This window comes from Sylvia atricapilla, chromosome 2 (genome assembly GCF_009819655.1).
Source record: "Sylvia atricapilla isolate bSylAtr1 chromosome 2, bSylAtr1.pri, whole genome shotgun sequence".
Taxonomy (NCBI): Eukaryota; Metazoa; Chordata; class Aves; order Passeriformes; family Sylviidae; genus Sylvia; species Sylvia atricapilla.
This window is the reverse complement of record NC_089141.1, coordinates 75621242-75643170: the sequence shown is the minus strand read 5'-3', so window position 1 is coordinate 75643170 and position 21929 is coordinate 75621242. Positions and strand designations below refer to the sequence as shown.

The window sequence follows — 21929 nt, the reverse complement described above, 5'->3', positions numbered from 1 at the left end:
GTCTTGGCTAGGGTGATGGCAAAACATTGGGGAGGTTTGTGAGAACCCCACGTGGTCAAAAGATTTTAGTGAGGTTTTGTGAAACTGAGGTGGAGATGGGTCCCACCAGTTCCTGAACCAGGACTGCTCTGCCTTTCTTTTCCTCTGTAGGCAGGACAGACATGGGGAGGTCTTTGCTCTGCTTCAGGAACAGGCATTCCCTCCTCTCCATCTGGGCTATTCCCCAGAATACAAGTCACACAGCCTGGGTTACTGTTTCAGTAACTAACTTCACATATCCTGAAGCAAAGCTTCAGTGTGTAACCCTCCATCCCATGACCATTTGCATGGCTTAGGGGAATGCTGTGTGGACAGGGCACAAAGCATCCTTCTGTGTGAAGAAGAGCCCACCAACACTTGTGTCCAAGCTGGGAGTAGCTGTCCAAACATCCTCCTGCCTTCAGCTGAAGGAAATGAGCAATTTGAAGTGAATTTGATCTAATTTTGGGGTACATGTAAATAGTCTTCCTTTTGGAGACACTTCTTTCTGCCCATGGAGGATATGATTAAATCAAGAGTGACAAGTTTATATTTAAGACTCAAAATTTGTGTGCTCTAAAGCTAGAGGAGTCCTACCTGGCTCTTGACTCAGCTGAGATTGGGTTCTTGCTGTGAAACTTGTTATCAAACCATGGATAGGCTATGCAGTATGTACTTGGGTGTGCAAACAACAAAGCTCAATGCTTTTCAGGCTACTCAGGCATCCTCACGACTGAGTCAGATCAGTCAACAATGCTCCTGCCACTCTCTTATTTTCATTTTTTTAGCAGGATTCCCAAAACAAGCCTGTTGTAGCACCCAGGTCTACAAGTGTTGTGTTGTTTGTTGAGGCTTTGCTGGAAACACTGGGTCTCCAATTTACTTGCATCAGGCATGATTAAGTTTTTTTTTCCCTTTTGGCCTGCAAAGTTAACGTCTTCCTGTTTCACACAAAATAAAGATTGGTTTAATTCCTAAACATTTGCAATCCAAACAATGCCATTTTTCAATTAAATTTGTGCATGGAGAAGAACTATTTTGCCTCTGGAATGTTCTGAAACATCTTTAAAATCTGTTTCTTTGCTACTTGCAGAATTAAACCCATAAAAAATTAAAAGGGAAGATTATGTTTAAATTGCATCCCCATTAATTTTAATAGAAATTATATAATCTATTCATCCACTCCACAAAGACAAGTAAGTGATAAGAAATTAAACTTCCAGTTCTAGTGGCCATATCAGATTTGTGCCTGATGTATGATTTTTAACCATTGTTTCAGTGGCAAGAACTGCATGATGATGACAATGGGCATGCTTGTTGCAGCAAGTGAAGCCTCAGTGAATCTGGCAGCCAAAGCCATGCCATTTTAGGTTAGGAATAAAATCCACTCTATTATCAGGTCTGAAGAAATGGAGGATTCTTCATCAAGCAGAGTATTTTTAAGGATAATGAGTTTTCCTGAGAGATTTTTGTTTGAATGAAAAGCTTAAATATTTATTTGTTTTAATTACAGGCACTTAAAAATGCCCCCAAACTTCTAACTGGTATGCTGCAGGGGTTTGGCATTGTGCATTTTTGGTTGCCTTGAGGTTTTGGTTTTTTGTTTTTCCAAAAACATTGGCTTTTTGCATATTTTTTTGATACCAGTCAAGATTGCTGTAAGAGTTATGTGCTGAAAACCTCAAATGTGCATAGTGCAACACTTAAAAATCATTTCTAGCCTTGCTAAAGGTCTCTTGCAAAGGGCAGATGAGAAATGTGCAGACCTCTGGGGACCAAGAGAGGAAAGTGAGAACTGACTCATGGTTCAGGTAAACTACTGTCATGCCTGTGCAGCCTCTGGACCTTGAGTACCAACTCACACCGAGTCCATGTTGAACTTGCTTAAGCTGTGGGTTGCAGTGAAGAGTGTTAGTGTAGGTTGCACAGCTCTGAGCTCACACGGTCTCTTGCCTCCAGGTGCTCTGCCTTGGCTTCCCTGTGAGCATCTTCTTCATCGTCGTCAATGAGTTCTGCGAGCGGTTCTCCTACTATGGCATGAAAGGTACGTCCCTTGTCTCCTTGTGCTGGGCATTACCCAGGCCTGACTTGGGTTTGTGACCTGTTGTTTTGTTCTTCTTCCTACAGCTGTGCTCACTCTGTATTTCACACGTTTCCTACACTGGGATGACAACTTTGCCACTGCCATCTACCACACATTTGTTGCTCTGTGTTACTTGACACCGATCCTTGGAGCAATCATTGCGGACTCCTGGCTGGGAAAGTTTAAGTGAGTGCTTCCTCTGAAAGCAACCCAAGATCTTAAAAGCTATCCTAAAATCAATGTTACTTAAACCATCACCTAGAAATGCAGCTGTGAATAACAGCTTCAGAGCTAGTGTTGACTTCTCCAGGATAGTTTTTTGTTATTTCACCAAAGCTTGGGGTTTTAATTGATTCAGCTCAAACTTGAAAATGCACTGTGAATTAACAGATGTTCCAGTTCTGCTAGTTGGTTAAGGGTGGTAACGTGTTTTCCCAGCATGCTGCATGTTTTCCCTCTCACCTGGAAAAAATGTAAGCAAAACTAAGGAGAGTATTCACCAAGCTGTGCAAATAGATACTGGGGATTATAATTATGTAGAACAGTCTCTTTGCCTGTTGTAAGTGGCCAAAAAATAGTGAATTGCTGCGTTATCTGGTGTTAACTGGGCCTTAGAATAAGTTTTGAAATACTATGTGATTTCAGAATTGACAGCTCAGTGAGGGGTCTTACTGAGTAGCAATCCTTTCTCTAAATGATGTCTTCTGTGTCTTTAACTTTAGGTTAGCTGGTCAGGATAGTACCACTGAAGTGCTTTGAAACGTAATCAGATTATTTCCAACAGCTTTATCTCCCTCTCTTTTCCTGATGTTTTGATTCTAAAAGTGTTTACTTTACCTGAAAGAAAGCACAATGTAGATTTTATGGAGGGTTATGAGCCATGAATATAAGCGGACTTGCCAAAGGTCTCCCAGAGATAAGAGATGTGCAGTCAGCTGCACTGTCGTCTTCCGCTGTTATGACAGCCCCTGGGAGCCCAGGGCTGTGACCACAGCCCTGTGTGCTCTGTGCAGCTGCTCTGAGCAGTGCAAACTCACTGCAGCTAGCAGGATGTCTTACAGATTGCAGCCTAAATATATTGTGCACTCACTTGTTTAGATGCTGTGGTTTATTTTTGAAATTTATTTTGGCTTTTATTCATTTTATCAAGATGAAGCTATGCAGACCTTGCATCTCTTCTCCTTTGGTACTTGGTTATGCCAGTGCCACAACTGAAAGGCCCAGACCCTTTAATAAGGAGCTTGTTGGGATGGCTTAAACAAGAGCAAATGTGCTTTAGAATACAGCATTGAGGTTTACCACCCAAAAATGCAGCAAGGTGTCATGAGGAAGGCTTAAACAAGAATTTAAAAAACTCCGATGACAAGAGGAAGAAGAGGTTACCTTGGCAGTGTTAAAAATGTCTCTCTCTTAAGGAGCCATCTCTTAAGTCTCTCTCTTAAAGGAGAGACTCCAGTCTTCCACAGTCCATGTACTTTGTGCAATGTCTGTCAGGGAGCATGCTGGGCCCCACTCACATACTGTTGGATCTGAATTTCTTGGGGAAAATAGTACAGAAAACACAGTTATTATTTTTTTTAATTGTGTGCCATCAATGCACTGCCAATTAAGTAAGTCTTTGCAATGGGTTTATAAGCCCAACAAATAAAACCCAGAAGTTTCTCTCCTGATCAGCTCAGGTTCAACTTAAATTGGAAATTTTTCCCAGGTTGTTAGGTAATTAAAGTAACTCTATGGAAGGGCTATTAAAAATTACCCATTCAACTGTATCTATTAAATGCCATTAAATAGCAGACTCCTTGTTGCCCCACTTTATAGATTTTTTTTTTTACTCTGCTACAGGCAAGGGCAATTTTAAGTCAGAGAACACTTGTTTAAAGGGAGGGGAACTTGGTCAATGTCCCTCTTGTGTCAGGGTGCTGCTCCAAGCTTGCTCTGAGGATCTCTTGCCTGTGTCGAGTAGCTGAATTTTTCTAGGTCTTTGAGCATTGCCCTTCATGGTCAGGCCTTGCACTGGGTTTGGGACTACTCCTGAAAACTGGGTTTTTAAATAATTTCATACCAATGCATTTTGTTCTTCCTGCTTTTACTCCGAACTGGAGATCTGTGTCTGTGCCCATTGAACAGAGGCCCACCCAAGGACACAAGTGAACGTGGGTTAAAATACAGCCACGTACTTAAGGTCCAACAAAGTTAAAATGGAATGTGTTTTTACTTACAGAAAAGAGGATTGGACCCGAAAGCCAGGGTAGGAGGGCTGGTGATTATGCAGTACTATCATCCTAGGCACCTCCTGGCAGAGGAAGTCAGGCTGAAACCTGCAGCCTGCACTCTTCAGTCTTGCTCTCACTCAGGTGTGAGTGTAAAAATGTTGGTACACTTACAGCCAAGAGAGTGAGGATATAGAGTTGTTACTCACAACAGTGTTTCAGGGCGATTTCCATGTTTGAAACAGATTTTTTTATTTTTTCTTTACTCCCGCAACTAAAATATAAAATAATGTAGTGAATGTTTAATGATACTTAAATCAGTGTAAATGGTAGATTTTAGTTTTGCAGAGTAGTCCATTTGATCTTCAGCATATAAAATATATGAAAATGGCATTCTTGAGTCAATATTTAAAAAGATAACCATTGAAGATATATACATATTTCCCATGACCTGGTGATACCTATAGAATCCATTTGTTATCTTGCCTTGCTTAAATAATTAGAGGCTACCTAGGATAATTATAATAATAAAAAGAATAGAATTACTGTGGCAGTGACGTGTGGCTAGATTTTTATAGTAGCTTTTGACAGGCTCAGTCCATAACTTACTTTATCTGTTAGTTGTTTTCATTACCAGGAATCTTTAAAGTAAGCAGAAGTCTGCATTAGCTGTGTAATTATCTGTGTGTAAGTGTGTTAACATATCTAAGAAAATATATCTTCTCTCTTGACCACAGGACCATTCTCTACCTGTCCATTGTCTATGCAATTGGGCAGACAGTGCTCTCTGTGGGGTCCATAAGTGACCTGACGGATCGTAACCAGGATGGCTCTCCTGATAATGTAGCAGTGAACATGTGAGTTGCCTTGTACACATCTTTTTTTCCCCAGGCTGGTGAAGGATGGGACAGCTTAAATTTATGCTACTTGAATTTCAACTATCTTTCAACCAGTCTATTATGTATGCTGTAAGAACTAACACAAAATTATTTTTTTCTTTTCTTCTTTGTTCCAGTGCTCTGTCCATGATTGGCTTGATCCTTATTGCCCTTGGTACTGGTGGGATCAAACCTTGTGTGTCGGCATTTGGTGGAGATCAGTTTGAAGATGATCAGGTAACAATGTCTTCCAGATTTTCAGTTCTACAGACACTCTAATGTTTGACTATTATAGTCCTCTAATAATAGACATGTTTAGACAGGTGCATTACTGCAGTGTTTTCCTGAGGAGCTGAAGAAGGAGCTAGTTAATTATTTGTCCTGAACTTTGAAAACAGAGGTGCTGATTTTTTGATCTAGGCTCATTGTCGTGGTTGCAGCTAAGCCTTTCTAAACATCTTTCTGTTTTTACTTTGTAGGAAAAGCAAAGGAGTACCTTCTTTTCTCTCTTTTATTTGTCCATTAATGCTGGAAGTCTCCTATCTACTCTCATAACTCCAACTCTCAGAGGTAAGGTCACATGTTTGTTGACAATTGTTAAACACCAGAAAAGGAGTGTTGGATTGCAGTCCAATTAGATTTAAATTAAAGTTCTGTTCTCTGACACACTGGAGTTATCTAGCAAATAGTCTTCAGCGTGTCATCCAACTTCTCAGAGATGAAGCACTCTCAAAAACAAGCTAGTTGAAAATCTTATTTGTCTTTAGGATGAGAAGTGCTAGATCTGAAAAGACATGCTGGAGCTAATAGCTTCTATGCTTAATGCATGTTTTAATTCCACAAAGGTACAAATGTGTCACTTCTTCCAATACCTTAAAAACTATCACACTAGGAAGAATTGTATTGCTTCCTGAGAAAGGAAGAGGAGAGACTTCTCTGGAAGCATGCCCATGCTAGTACAGAAGCATCTATGCATGTAGGAATATATTAATCCATGTGAGAAAGTAAATAGTTTTTCATATTGTTAAATAAGAAAGTTATGTTCTCTTTTGCTTTTAAAGAATAGCATGATCCTAAACAAACCCCAGCAATTTGCTAACCTATATGCACAGGGATTTCTGTGACAAGCTTACACAGATGGAGCCATATGGATACACTTGCCAGCAGTTTCAAAAGGCTGTTTTTCTCAAATGCAAGGAAACAGCGTGTGAATTCTGGAATAACTCAAAAGCACTGGGCTAAATTCCTGGCCTTTGGATTTCTTGACTGGAAAAGACTCTGTAGAAGAGTTTTGAATGTCTGCTTAATGCAAATTCTATCTTTTCCCAAAAAAATGAAGTAGAGATTCATAAGGCACAGCTTGTAGTTTACTTTCTTGCTGATACAGGGTGAAAAATACCTTGGAAAAGAATGACAAATCGAGCTGAGGGAAGTGATTAACTGTTATGTCCTGCAGAGGTTTAACCCAAAGACTAATACAACTAAATCAAGGGATTAATTATCTGCAAGCTAACTTTTTTTCCAAAACATACTCTCTAATTCTCTTAGAAGAAGTATGGTGAAGAATGTAATAATTTTGTTTAGTCTTTTTTTTTTTTTTTTATATTGCTGGTAGCTATGTTTTTACTTGGAGCATCCCTTTAGGATGTGTGCTTGAAGTCAATGGAGTCAAATCTGTGACCAATGCAAAGGAGGGGAGGGGGCTGGTGATTGGGATTTTTTTTTTTCAACAGACTACACTTAGATTACTAGAATCTTTGTTTATGTATGTAGCCCAAAACTTTCATAATCTAGTTCCATTCTCACTAAGGACATGCTTTTGACCCTTCTATGTAATTCTTTGTGTCTCAGTGTAAAACTAGATATAAATTTCCTGTGAGGAGATCCTGAGAGTCATTAGACTGTTTGGCCTGGAGAAAAGAAGGCAAAAGTGGCATTTTATCAAAGTACAATAATACCTGATGGGAAAGAATAAAGAGGACAGAGCCAGGCTTTCCTAAGTGGTACCCAGTGTCAGGTCAAGAGGCAATAGGCACAAACTGAAACACAGAAGGCTCTCTCTGAACATCAGGAAATGCTTTTTTGCTCTGAGGGTGATCAAGAATCAGCACAAGCTGCCCAGAGAGGTTGTGGAGTCTCCATCTGTGGAAATACTCAAAAGCCATCTGGACACATTCCAGACAACTGCTTCCAGGTAGCCCTAGTTGAGCAGGGCAGTTGGCCCCAATGATGCCCAGAGGTCCCTTCCAACCTCAACTGTTCTGTGATACTTAATTCCTCCTTGCAATAATGAAAGATACGTTGGATACTGACCCTCTGCTCTGAGGATGTCAGCAGACAGGTTTGTTGTTCCCCTATGAGTTAACAGTGAATGCAAAGAACAGAAACCATATGGAAAACATCAGCAGTGCTGACTGGGACTTTTATTTGATGTTGTGTTTTTCTTCAGCTTCACAGTGTGGCATTCATGCCAAACAGGAATGTTACCCGCTCGCTTTTGGAGTTCCTGCGATCCTCATGGCTGTTGCCTTGGGTAGGTGAATCTCTTGCCATCCTGTTGCCTTGGTAATTAGATTTTAACAATCTCAGGATAATGAAGATGTGATAGAAATCTCCAGGTATTGACCTCTAATACCTGATCATTTCCGCAGTTTCTGACTTAAATTTTTTTCTTGTGTGGGGAGGTGGGTGGGATTAATCTGAAGCACTCACTTTTACAGAAGAGACTGATTTACCAGGAGAGTGAGATGGGGCTGGGGTGAGGCATGAATATATCTTTGAATTCTGTACCCTATGTAAATTACTGCCTATGTTTCTTGGATTACTAGTGTGTTCAAATAGATATTTTGAAGGTAGGGTGAGAACTCTCATAAAATGTGTGTTTTGGACATTATCTCTAGTCCAGGACTGTAAAGTGTAAGAGGTAATTGTCCCTGCACTGGAGAAATCCCATACTTAACATGTCAGTACTTCTCAAACACCTGAATTTTTACCAGCTGTACTACAGGTCACTCCCTGAGCCTTACTGTTGACCAAGAAACTGGGGCTGCCATTATGCACTACAGTATCCCTCATGGTCCTTGTCCTTTGAGCCCATCTGGCTACCAGTGACCTTGCCTTGCCCATGAGCCCAATCCAGTTTGGACAGTGGCTGTGGGGGTTTGTCTGTGTCCTGCCCTGCACATGGGACAATGAGGCTGAGCAACATTCCTGGGCCTGGGAGCAGAAGACACCTTGGTGTGTTCTGCAGTTCAGGTGGAGCTGCAGCATCCTAAGCTCCCAAAACAGAGCTCCTACAGCAAGGCCAGAGTCAAGGTCCTAAATGGCCCTTGTTTGGACCATCCCTTGTTCAATCTAACCTCCCACTGAGCACTAACAGTAAGAGTTTCCAGATTTAGTTCTTCTGTCTTGAATAGAAGCATTCTGCTGGTATTCATTTGATTTGTTTTACTGTATGATAGTATGTGAATAGGCAATTGCATTGCTTCTTAGGAGGCTTATTCCCACCCTGATTAACTCCTTAATTTACAGTTTCCATACCAAATTATTTGCCGTTGTTTTAATTTAATCCTGAGTTGCTTTTGGTTTCTGTTTGCATATTGTAGTTGTGTTCGTAGTTGGAAGCAAACTGTACAAGAAAGTTAAACCACAAGGAAATATAATGCTTGAAGTTTCCAAATGTGTTGGAGTAAGTACTGTTTACATTCCCCAAACCCCTGGCAGCAACTCTTAGAACTGTTCTGTAAATGTGTCTAAATCAGAAATCTGTCTTAATATGAGGAAAGTTTCTGAAGCTTTTTGCTTTATTACAGAAGGCTTCTTACTGACATCTCCAGATTTAGACTGCCTTTTTATGCATATCTTGATTTCTATGTGGATTTTATACACATAGGAAACAAAATAAGGTATCAGTGTTACGTGAAAGCTTATCCCAGCCTTTGGGAATCATTCCATCTGCATTTGTGTACCTTTATGTGTAAAGGGACGAGCATGTCTTGAGCTGAGTTGAGAGCAGAGCTACTAGTACATCTTATCAGCAAAAACTTATTACTTATTAAAAGAATATTATTTACAACGCAGAGGCTTATTGATCTCCACTGTGTCAAGGAAGTTCGCGGGGGTTGCACACCAGTGTGATCCTGCAAGGAAAGGAGTGGAATCTGCATGAATAGCACAGCGTGCCTCAACTTTGCCGTGCCTCAACTTTGCCGTGCCTCAACTTTGCCGTGCCTCAACTTTGCCGTGCCTCAACTTTGCCGTGCCTCAACTTTGCCGTGCCTCAACTTTGCCGTGCCTCAACTTTGCCGTGCCTCAACTTTGCCGTGCCTCAACTTTGCCGTGCCTCAACTTTGCCGTGCCTCAACTTTGCCGTGCCTCAACTTTGCCGTGCCTCAACTTTGCCGTGCCTCAACTTTGCCGTGCCTCAACTTTGCCGTGCCTCAACTTTGCCGTGCCTCAACTTTGCCGTGCCTCAACTTTGCCGTGCCTCAACTTTGCCGTGCCTCAACTTTGCCGTGCCTCAACTTTGCCGTGCCTCAACTTTGCCGTGCCTCAACTTTGCCGTGCCTCAACTTTGCCGTGCCTCAACTTTGCCGTGCCTCAACTTTGCCGTGCCTCAACTTTGCCGTGCCTCAACTTTGCCGTGCCTCAACTTTGCCGTGCCTCAACTTTGCCGTGCCTCAACTTTGCCGTGCCTCAACTTTGCCGTGCCTCAACTTTGCCGTGCCTCAACTTTGCCGTGCCTCAACTTTGCGATCACATTTATTCATGTACAAGTTTTTTCATTCTCCGTTGTGGTGGCTTGTCATTGGCCAAATGCCAGGCACCCATGAGAATAATTTCCTTAGCTTTTTTTGATCCAATAGGGCGAAAGAAGGGAAAAAATTGATGAAGGGCTCATGAGCTGAGACAAAGACTGGGGAAAAAAAACCACTCCAAGGGCAAAACAGTTTCAAATCTAAAGGTGTAAAATAAATTTAGTATTAACAGAAACAGGGTCAGAGGAGAACAACGGGAAGCAAAATTCAGCTCGTAGAACACCTTTCCCCCCCCACCCAATCCCTCTCTCCTTCTCACTGACAGTGCAGGAGGACAGGGCATGGGGGTCTTGGTCAGCTCATCATTTGAGATCATTTTCCATTCTCTCAGAGACAGATGTCTTTTTTCTGCTGTGCAGTAGCGACCCTCCCATGTGCAAACAGTCATTCCAAAATAGTTGTTATATGGGTCACTTATCCACAGGGTGCAGACTTTTAAGGATAGGCTGTTCTAGTTTGGAAGCAAGGGCTCTCTCTTTCTAACTCTGTGAGCAGGGGCTTTCTCTCTCTTTTCACATCTTCCACTAGACCACAACTTTCTCTAACATTCACCTGCTCTAGTGTGTAAGCACTTTCCCCATGGGCTGAGAGTGGACCTCTGCATCCCCTGTGGACTTCATGCATCACAAGGGGACAGTTTGTTTTACCATAGCCCTCACCATGTCTTGCAGAGTAATTTTGGCCCTGATGCTTGAAGCACTTCCTTCCTCTCTTTGCTCTCCGCTGACCTTAGGTGTTGCCATGTTGTTTCACCTCATGTCCTCACTTCCTTCTCTTTTCTGACTAGAGGAAAAACTGTTGCTTGTAGGTACCTCTGCCAACAAATTCCAGTAAATCAAAGATTGTTGCAGGATCCCACAGCACAGAGAAGTTGATCCTGTCAAGGTTTCGTGTTAGGGAATTGCTTGTCATGCTTGTGCTGTCAGCTGGGCGGTCCTGCTGCCATTGTGTGTGTGCTGGCAGCTGCTGTGGTACTGGTGCTATTTAATGTCTCTCTTCATGCAGGGCACTGCGAAGGAGAAGCTGCTGTCAACCTCCCCCTGCCCTTTTCACTCACAATGTGGTTAGTTAGGGGCAGTTAGGCAGGGCCACATCGAGTCAGTGTATTGCTGTGGGCAGCGCCAACATAGCACCTCTCCACCACTGGGGAAAAAGCTGCACGTGTTCTTTTTGGATTTTCTTCTTAAGTATGGCATCACAGAGGCATTACCAGCCTCTCAAATTGGGCCAGTAGCGTGGCCAACTTCAGATCCATCAGAGATGGGCTCTGTCAGACATGGTGGCACTTCCTCACTACCAAAAAATCAGGCTGTGCCAAATCAACGCATCCCTATAAATCTGCCAGCTTTATACAGCCCAGCCTATTGCCTATCCTGTAAGCCTTGTCAAAACCAAATCTCTGTAGGTGACTTTGGCCATTGCTTAGAATGCTGCTTCTAAAGCCCAGCTTGGCTGTGCATGTTATTCCATGCAGTGACTCTTATGGGCTTTGTGAGACTAGACTTGTGTATATTCAATGCCAAGGTGTGAGACATACCTACAAGATGGAGCTTATTGTAGTAAAATGCACTCCTACAGCCATTCAGCTCTGAAAACCTGTGCATATGACACTACTCTGTTTACTGTTGTTCATAAGTAAGTCTGAAGAAGGCAGATCTTCCAGCTCCTAACAGCAACCCACACTGAGAGAGACTGCTCGGAGCTGTTTGGTCCACCTAACCCCAAGTGCATGTTCTGCTGGATATGCAGTGTAAGGCCTTAAAAACAACATTCCCCTAGATGATTGGAGCAGTTAATAGAAGTAAAGTTACCTTTAGCACTCTCTAAACACAAGAAGTCAGAAGCATAATCTCTAATGACAAAACAATTTATAGTTTTGAATCTTTGTAGCCCCATTAAACATACTTCTGTCTCTCCTCAGTTTGCCATCAAAAACAGGTTTCAGCATCGCAGCAAGGAGTTCCCCAAGAGAGAGCACTGGCTGGACTGGGCAAATGAGAAGTATGATGTAAGTACTGATGGAGCCTCCTGTGCTGTGACATCTGCTGACCCTCAGCTTCTCTCTGTCTGCTCTGATCCATTGCCTAATGCACTGGGCAAATAGCTTTGGGCTTCTCCATCATTCTGTAGCTGATCTGGCCAAACCTAACTGCTCTCCTGGCATTGCAGCTCCTGTGGGAGAATGCAGAGCCGTGTGACTCAATGCTCTGTGTAATCATAGGCTGCCCAAGGAAATTCGAGGGAGATGTAAAAAAGACTTTCCCTTGCCAAACAAATACAAACATTTAAGTTTTTCAGTTAGAAAAATAGCAAGCATTATCTTTCCTTCTCTGCTTCCTGTATCTCACAGCTGCAGAGGAGAAAAGGGAAATGATGCTGCCTGTCATGGTTAATGCATAGGGCCATACTACTTGTCTTGGTATGAAACAAGAATTATGCTTTGGAATTTCAGTTTAAGTAGGTAAAACACTGCATCCCCTCCAGCCTCAGTACAATTTCTTATCATGATTCTCAAAGCCTTGTATCCCATAGTGTACAACTTGTCCCTTGCTTACTATCCACTCTGCCCTGTGGCCAATGGCAGCACAAGCCTTAGCCTGTCTTCTTTATTTTCCTTTTGCCTGTATGCTTTGTTTTTATGTGAAATTCCCCAGTTGCCTATGGTTCAAATGCCCCATTACTAGAAAAATAATGTGGCACTAAGTGCTGACTCTCATGCTGCCATCAGTGTACATGCAAGTCTCTTTGGTATCAGTCACCTTTAACTAGCAGCCCTTCCCACACACACAAGCAGACTTTGTACTATTTTTTATAGAAATCATGAGATGTACCCACAATATGCAAAGTTCAATGTGTGGGTAAACATGACATGATGGGTCTTTACCTGTTGCTATGGTGTGAGTAGCAGTCTGGAACTGTCTTTGTTTGTTTGTTTTTATACTTCCTTTTTTAAACCAATTCCTCTTGTGTATTTTTTTTTATTTTCTGCAGAAACGGCTGATTGCTCAGACAAAGATGGTGTTGAGGGTGCTTTTCCTTTACATCCCTCTCCCTATGTTCTGGGCAGTTTTTGATCAGCAGGTAAGTGGAAATTGTTTGGCTTGGTAATTAGAGCTCTACCATGTCAGTCTACATACTCTGAGGTCACGAGACATAAAAGGTGCCTATGGGAGTGGGGAAAAACAAATTCTTTATCCTGGTTTTATTGTAAAAGGGTAATCACTTAATCATGTCAGTACAAGATGATCTGCAGCCAGGGCCAACCTCGGTTTATCTGAGTACTCCCAGGACAGATTCAGTGACTGAGGCCCTTCCAAATCTTGTAACAGCCTGGGACTCAGGATGAAACAGTAACTTAAAGCTTTCTTAGTGCTAATGTTTCTTCAATTGTCAGTTGTCAGATGAAATTTAGGGTCCTAGTGTAAATGAGCTCAAACCCCAGGGTTAAAATGATCTGGATGTCATTTTGCTTGATCACTCACACCTTGTTATAAATACCTTACACCTTCAAGCAGAAGTATAAGCCTGTAATTGCTGTTCACTTGGTAGACTGGGTGCTCAAGACTCTCAAAAGCAGCATTCATAGTTAAGCACTGAAATATGAATTTAGGAAGATACTTGAGAGAACCAGGGCTTGAAAGCCTTATCCAGGTTAGATGATAGGAAGTTTGGTCCAGACTCCCCATATCCTACTGTTTCAGTCCAGTGCCTGTGGGCTGCAGCTGTCACCGCTTGTCCCAGCTACAGGCAGTCTTCTGGGGCAGAGGGCTGCAGGCAGGTCAAGCTCTGGCTTGTCTGCTGCCTCTGGGCTGCATGAAGGAGGGATGGATGAGTGGGATGTATGGGCTGCTCGGGCTCAGGCCAGTGGCATATGAGCCCTGGGGTGGCTTCTGTGCACAGCACACGGCAGTACCCTGCACAAGATGGCCCTGCCCTCTCTCCAGATGATTTCTGCATCTAAGTTATTTTCTGCCTTATTTCACAAACAAGTAAATGAAGTAGAATGGGCCACGAGGCCCACTTGGCTCAAAAGTTTACATTGCATAGTAAGAATACTCCCATAGCAAGCTAGCTTTACGTTTTTCTGTATTGCATGTCTTTTCCAACCCTTCATTTATGGAAACAATTCAAAAGGAACTTTGGAACATTGATTTACTGTGACATCTAATTTTTTTCTTCTCTTATTAAGGGGTCAAGATGGACACTGCAAGCCACAGCAATGGATGGGCATTTTGTAGGTTACTTTTTATTAATTTTTTTCTTGAATTAACACTTTTCAGACCCATTTTATTTGTTGTCACAATATTAATAACTATTTCTTGTTTTTCTTCACCAGGGTTTTCAAATTCAACCAGACCAAATGCAGGTATGTTAATTTTCTATCTGGCTATTTCAAGTATTTCTGAAAGATTATACACATATTGTCCTTACTTATAAAAGCCACGTTGAAAAATACCTAATTTTTTTCTCATGTTCGTCTTCCCCAGATTGTGAATCCAATCCTGATTGTTATAATGGTCCCAGTTGTAGATTCTTTGATTTATCCTTTAATCAAGAAATGCAAGCTGAATTTTACGTAAGTTGATGCAATTGTCTGACTTCAATAGAGGCTCATTTTAGTGGTTTCTTTAACAGGCTCTTCCAGCCCTAATGTAACAAGAGTAAGCATTCAGCTAAGGGTAAAAAATAAGTATATTAAAAATGGTTTACTATTTTAAATAAATTAAAATATAGAAATCCAGAATACTGCAAATGGTATGTAGAGGCACCACAGATTTGAAGTGGAGAATCTAATAGAAGAGTAACAATGTTTTTCAGTAAAAGACAAAATCTTTTGATTGCAGGAGAGATGGTCTTGATTGTTTTCCACATCCCCTATGTCTACCTTCTCTCCTTCCTGAAGAATACAAGACACATCTAAGTATTTGCCATGTTTTTGGCTTAAAAGTAACTGAGACCTGAGACACTTCCCCTTCAATCTCAGTTGGAAGTCTGGCTCAGTAGATCCTTCTAGGTGGAGCTTTGGGGGCATTGCACATTATTTTTCAATGTTGTTAATGAAATGACTAGCAGTTGCAAAAGTGCTTGGAAAGGCAGAAGAGAACACAGTTCTTAAAACAATTTTCAGAGAGCTAAGGTGCCATGCTATTTTTCTGTATAGCTGTGAAAAATCTCTGGTGTGTGCTGTGCTGGAAACACTGCCATTCATTTGTGGATATTCTACACTGGATAAATGATGCCACAAATGAAATAGATATCTAAATCTATCCTTACAGCTTAACTGCATTCCAATAGATGTCTCCTAATTCAACAAATTTCCCTGATGGTTTTTGTTCAATCTTATTTTAACATAGCAATATGGAGACAAGTTGTTACTCTTCTTTTTTTAAGGCATATCTTCTTGTCTCTTTCTTGTTTTAAATCCAACAACTGTATTGGATTGGGTTTTTTCTTCCCGCAAAACCATATTTTTTTTCAGGAACCTAATAATTATGGTCAGTCAGAGCCCAGCAGATGCAGAGTAACATGTTATTAAGATGCTGCAGGAAAGATGTATGTCCTGATAGTGTAACTATGGATTGAGAGATACCTAGCTTAGCAGAGCACTTTCTGTAATAATATCAGCCCTTCAATGGTGATAATGTGCTTAGTTGTGGCCATTTGAGTTTCTCAGAGTATAAGGAAAAAACAAGCAGCTGAAGGTTTGAATTGGCATTTCTCTTAAATCTCATGTCTTTTGTTGTACTAGGCCCCTGAAGAAGATGACTGTGGGGATGTTCCTTGGCTCTTTGGCTTTTGTTGCTGCTGCCCTTGTGCAAGTGCAAATAGATGTAAGTTCAGCCCCACGGGAGTATTTACTATTAATATTTAGTTGTTAATTCAGGAAAAAAGTTGTGTTTCAGTGGAAAATGAACCAAGACTCCTAAATTTGCAGCCAATCATATAAGCATAGAAGTAGAAGGAGGGGAAATACATTGCAATACTGTGGTTGGTGTAGTAAAATTAACTAGCAATGAACAACATCCTGCAAAACACCACATTGCAGTTAATATACATCATGCATTAAAGGCAACCTCAATCTTTAAACTGAGACTAAAAGCTGAAAACCACACTCTTGCTTGGCCTACGAGAGGACTGCTTTATTTGTTTGACTTCTTCTGATATTTAGAGTGGAGGTGAGGTATTACAGTCTGGTAAACATCATCACAGCAGGAGCAAAGATGACAGCTGTTGAAGCAAGAATTTGCCTCCCCTAACCTTCCTTGCCCCAAAGGGAGGTACCATGCCTGAACCCAATGAAGCTTTCCCCTGTAGCTGGGATATTGGCAACACCTCTGTGTGCTGATCCTGAACAGCCATCTAGAGGTGTCTGTTGTGGATGAGAGACTTTCCTAAGGCAGCTTGTGAGACTAGTAATAGAACTTGATTCAAGTTTCTTTTTTTTTCTGTCCTATAGAAAACTTACCCAGTTTTCCCTGAAGCTGGGCAATCTCAAATCAAATTAATAAATCTGGGTGCTGTTCCTGCAACAGTTCAGTTCCAGCCTCAACTTCAGACTGTGGAGATAGCACCTAATGAAGCGGTAAGTAAGGGAAGATGAGAAATAATTAATTAATTAATTAAAATTAATTAAGCTAAAAAAAATCTAAGTGTAAACAAATATGCAGTTGCACAGAAATCCATGGCAATTTGTCTTTATAGGCTGGTTACATGACATTTGAGACTTCTAAGCTGCAATCATTACACATAACTTCTGGAAATGTAAGTGAAACTATGACTTTGGACCTGCTAGAGAAAGAACGCTACACTTTGCCATTTAAATGGAGTCAAATGAGTATCAGTGTTGATTTGGTAAGTCTGCTTATTTCGTAGGATATAAATCAATGTTTTGACAACCATCTATGTGGCGTGTGTGAAGCTGAGAGGACAAGCTCTGGATAGCTTCTTTCCTTTGTCTTGTTTTCTGTGTCTGCACTACCAGTAAGACTGGTGAGCTGCAGAGGGTACACCAGGATGTCCTTTAAAAAATTAACCAGTTCATTATGTGCCTTGACAACTACCCTTCCACCAAGACTTAGATGTGTGGTCATATAGTGTTTTCTAGTAGAAGTGTGCTAGTAAGACCCTAAAGAGGAAGGTCTGGAATCCTCCTCAAAAGCCTCTGTTAATTCCCACTGCTGTGTAATACTGCATGTTTAAGCTGTTCTCTGATGCCAACAACATATTTTGATAATGGTCTCTTCCACCAGATACAGGACAACGTCACCTCAAAACCAGAAAGCGGAAAAAGTCTCGTAAGGTAGAAGGGTTTTTGTGTCTAAATTTTGACAGTAGTGTGATTCTCTTCAATCTATCTTTTGCTGGACTCCTCTTGTTGAAGTACAGTTTTCAGTACTGTAGGAACTCATGGCTTGCTGGACAGGTCACCTGATGTTTCAGGGGATGGGATAACTTCGGAGTCATGATTCACTTAAGTTATCTTGCACACCTGCTTTGGGTATAATTTAGCTAAAATTGGAAGTGTATGTTTCATCCCATTGCCTAGACTTTTTTATTGGATAGATGGCATGAATTACATATCTATACCTCCTTTTTAATATTAGGTAAGAAGCATCTTCCTACTTTTCCCCTCTCTGCTTTTCTTCTACATCTCCCACTTGTAGATGCATTACCTACTGCTGGTATAGTGGCTCACTTTTGATGTTCTCTGAAGGCAGTGGGCTGATGGGGGTCTAATTGGCTTTCTGTATTAGTCACATTTCTAGGAGATTTAGAGTTGTTTCCAAAATGTTATAGATTAAAAAAAGAAAAAAATAAAAGAGCGCATTAAATGGGAGGACTTGGATACTTCTTGTGTTGCCAATATATAATTAAAAGTAAAACCTGTATTCTTTGACTTATGGATGTTTTGTGTACTATTTAATCACTCTTCCATTTTAAAGGTTCATAAACAATTTCCCTTATACTGTCAATGTTACTATGGGTGACGCGGATTTTGGACCACTGGATCCTCTTTCTGTCAGTAATTATAGTGACGTTCCAAAAGCAGATGGGTAAGCATTTTCCTTTACCCTAATTTAATCTCCTAGATATACTTGTCCTAGGGAAAAGGGCACACAGCTTTTTAAAAATATGTAATACATGCAATTGACTATACCTATGGTCTCAACTGTGGGTTTTGGTTTTTTTTTTCTTTTTCAGGAGATATATCATTAGTATTTCAGCGCCTCTGATTCCGCATTGTGAAGTTCTTTCAAAGACATTTGGATATGGCGGTGCCTACACCATTTCAATTGATGATGTGAGTTGCCACTTGTTGGATGGCCAGTATAAATTATTTTCCATGTTGATACTTTAATTAAAAAAAAAACAAACAACTTGTAGAATTATTCCTCTTGTCTTTAAGTATATATGGTAGAATTCTGGAATCTTGAACACGACATAAAGCCATTGTTAACTATAAAAATAATGATGGTTATGAAAATAACATAATGCAAGAATTTGTGATCACCACTAATGGCTTTAAAGATTTAGCCCTGTTAGACACCAGAGATTTGCATGTTGACTGCTGTAAAAAAGCTATACTTTATAACTAGGTATTCAGTGCTTCATATGCAATATTTGTTATTTACTCTGAACTTTCTATATGATTATAGAACTGCTTAGAATGACTTAACTGCACCCTCTCATTATTACTGTTCCTAACATGCTATTTTAATTTCCAGTGTGCTGAAAATGAACTTAACATAAAATACTTTGAAGATATGGCACCAAATACAGTCCATATGGCTTGGCAGATCCCTCAGTATTTTCTTCTAACATGTGGAGAAGTACTGTTCTCTGTCACTGGGCTGGAGTTTTCATACTCACAGGTAAGTATTCTTCTTATGTTAAGAATCTTGGTGCAAGTTAAGATCTTCTATGATGTATTGTTTTTTTTTTAAGTGGTGGTTTTGTGCTGTTGCTTGGATCAGCTATGTCCCTCACAGTTCCTAGAAGGATTGTATAGGGTGATGCAAGTTGGCCCTGTTGCACTAGGATTTGGTGTTTTCCATGAAGCTATGCTGAATTATATGATTTGAAGACTTGACTATCAGTCCTCAGATTTCCTTCTCACATGTGGTTTTCCATTGCAAATAAGTGCAACTGTACTGCTGCTGTAAAATCAAACTGGAGAGCTCTCAAATACAAAATGGGGAGGTTATAGGCACTTTATCTCCACACCAATTTACTCCATACAGCCTTTTTGTAACTCTTTTATTACTGTTTGGTTATACACTTTTAATTCCTTTGTCTTCTGACTCCAGTTTATTATCTGTGTGTATTTCTTCTCTTAATTCTGAATCTAGAAACTTCAGTGATGGAAATGTTGTGAGGTGTGGTTTGCTAGGTGATGCAATCAATTTCTTCATGTCAGATGTGCCATGTGTTCCTGAGATGTAAAATATGCCTCTTAGTGTGTATAAACTAAAAGATGTTAGTGTGCTAGTGGTCTCTTACTTCTCAAAGCGTTTTTTGATACGTCAAAAAAAAGAAAAACAAAAAGCCCCAACCACCACCAAAACCTACCAAACCATGAAATCCTCTTCCCTGAAGAGAAAAAGTGTTTATTGCAAGGTAAATAATGCAGTAAATGCATCAGAAAATAAGTCTTACCACCAAAACTAAAATGTCTGTCTCTACAGTCCCCGTCTAACATGAAGGCAGTGCTGCAGGCAGGATGGCTGCTCTCTGTGGCTGTTGGTAACATAATTGTCATTATCGTGGCTGGGGTGTCCACAATCAAAGAGCAGGTAAGCATGAAAGCAGTAGGTGTGCAATTATATTACACTGTGAGAAAGCAATTCTAATCCAGGGGGGAATCATGGAAGATAATACAAATAGCTTTTCAGCAAGGGTTTCTACTTACCTTTTGTTTGTCATCCTTAACTCTCATCAGGCTGCTTTGCTTGCAAGCAGCAGTTTCGAGCATCTCTGCATTAAATTTCTTCTTGCAGTGTAGAAAGTCTGTGAACTTTTGAGCTGAAATTCTGCATGAATGGAATTAAAACCTACCAACGTTCTGTTAACTGCTAATGAGCCTTCACCTTCGTACCACATCCTTGCCACATCCCTTTTTCTGGCTCTGTTGGTTTCAAACCTCATTCTTCGGGGCATAAAAACTGTGGCTGTCCCGGTGAAGAGCAGTTGTACAAGACTATATTTATTAGTGGTGTTCTGTTATGAATTAAAATGGCTCTCTGAGAGAGGGAAGAGCTTGTCTCTGAAACAGCTCTGGCAGTTTCAGCTAAATTAAATCAGAAAGAGCATCAAAACAGATGTTGAGGCTTTTCAGTTTCTGATCTTGATCTCCGCCCATATTTGTGGTCACTAGGTCAGCAGTAAAACTTTTAAAGTGGAATTGGAACAGTGCCGGCTTGGTTTAGAGTGAGATTATCTGACCAAAACGAAGGGACTGAGTTTCCTTCTCGGTCTTTCATTCAATTTGCAGTTTCTCCAGGGAAAGGAGATTGCGGAATTTTTCAGCATTCACAGAATTTTGGCTTTTTAGTGAAGATAGAAACGCTGAAAAAGCCTCAATTCTGAGTTGCTTTAATATTCATTATATACTTAATCCTGTAAGCCATATGATACTTGTTATGTATACTCAGTTTCACATTCTGAGTTTATTTCCTGAAAATACTAAAATGGTGTAATACTCTTGACAAATTAATATTGGTGGATAAATTCTGCTTCTTCTTTTTTTTCCAGTGGATAGAGTATGTGCTGTTTGCTGCCCTGCTGTTGGTAGTTTGCATCATTTTTGCTATCATGGCTTCTTTTTATACCTATATTGATCCAAATGAGATTGAAGCCCAGCTCAGCAAGGAAGAAGACAAGAAGGATCAAGATGACAATGAAAAGAAATCTGAAGCTGATTCTCCAATGTAAAAATTAGTGTCTTTAAATTATGGAAATCCCATTCACCCTCCTGCAGTCAGAGGAATCAGGGTATCAGTAATAACACCTCTGGATTACATGTCTGGTGGGAGATATTAAGCAAAACCGTTTTAAGTTAAAGTGCAGCCTCTCTACGGAAGCAATAGGAAAATATTAGTCTCTCTCTTGTACTCAATGTGGTATCCTGAAGAAACTCCAGCAGAATTTGCACTCTTAATGTACCTCATTCTTAAATATTATAGCATTAGAATATTGAAATTAGACTTGGAACTACTGGACCCTTTGAAAAGTTGTATTTTTATACTGTATTCAATTTTATATTGTGAAAGAAACAAGACTTGCCAAGAACCAGCAATCGAAGCCAAGCTCTCTGCATGATCTCTCTGATTTCTACTGTTACTTGAAAACAGCAGGTCACATGTACCTCAAATTCTTTTGTACTTCCTTATAGATAATGAGAGCAAAGCTCTGGCAGTGATCAGATTAAAATGTTGTTTGTGTTCCAAGTAACTTGGATGTGCACTGTAATATAATGCTTTATCTGCCTGTTAACTATACATTTAACTCCTGTTATGTCTTTAATTAAAATTACAAGTGTCCACTCAGGTAAACTGATAACAGCAAATGACCTTTGGAACACGCAAGAGCAATAATACCTGTGTTATAGCAAAATAAGGAAAGTGTTTTAAGAATATGGCGTACAGTTGCATGTTAACAAAACTCAATACCACCTCCCTGATGCCTTTATCTACGCACTCCATCACTTAAAGCTAATGGATCAGTGCTGGTTTTTTCTATATTAATATACCATAACACCAAATTTATCCATAGGGGAGACTAAATTTTGCTGCTTAACAGGACTTGTTCCTGTAGTCCTGTGCTCCATGTTATGGAGTGCCAGTGTTGTTTGATGCTCTTTAGGGTCTACATCCTACACTTTTTCCAGCAGCTTGGACTCACTGGCCTCTCCAGTAGCCTGGCC

The 21929-nt window shown here is 40.6% G+C and overlaps 1 protein-coding gene across 1 annotated transcript; it reads left to right on the top strand.

Annotated features, from left to right (window-relative positions):
• Positions 1-1999: 1999 nt before the first annotated feature.
• Positions 2000-21457, top strand: SLC15A1 (solute carrier family 15 member 1). The gene is made up of 21 exons (XM_066313471.1): positions 2000-2062; positions 2146-2287; positions 5049-5168; positions 5327-5426; positions 5669-5759; positions 7639-7722; positions 8795-8877; positions 11928-12014; positions 12998-13087; positions 14196-14240; positions 14343-14372; positions 14494-14582; positions 15756-15837; positions 16464-16589; positions 16709-16858; positions 17257-17306; positions 17950-18060; positions 18209-18308; positions 18733-18879; positions 19693-19800; positions 20759-21457. Exons 1-21 carry the CDS (start codon positions 2056-2058, stop codon positions 20936-20938), a joined length of 2022 nt encoding a protein of 673 aa, XP_066169568.1. The 5' UTR covers positions 2000-2055; the 3' UTR covers positions 20939-21457.
• The last annotated feature ends 472 nt before the right edge of the window (positions 21458-21929 follow it).

Bases quoted from the DNA above. Each gene is read 5' to 3' on its own strand.
- SLC15A1 (XM_066313471.1), top strand. The intron at 17,307-17,949 runs GTAGAAGGGTTT...TCCATTTTAAAG, and splicing joins AGCGGAAAAAGTCTCGTAAG to GTTCATAAACAATTTCCCTT. The intron at 19,801-20,758 runs GTAAGCATGAAA...TTTTTTTTCCAG, and splicing joins TGTCCACAATCAAAGAGCAG to TGGATAGAGTATGTGCTGTT.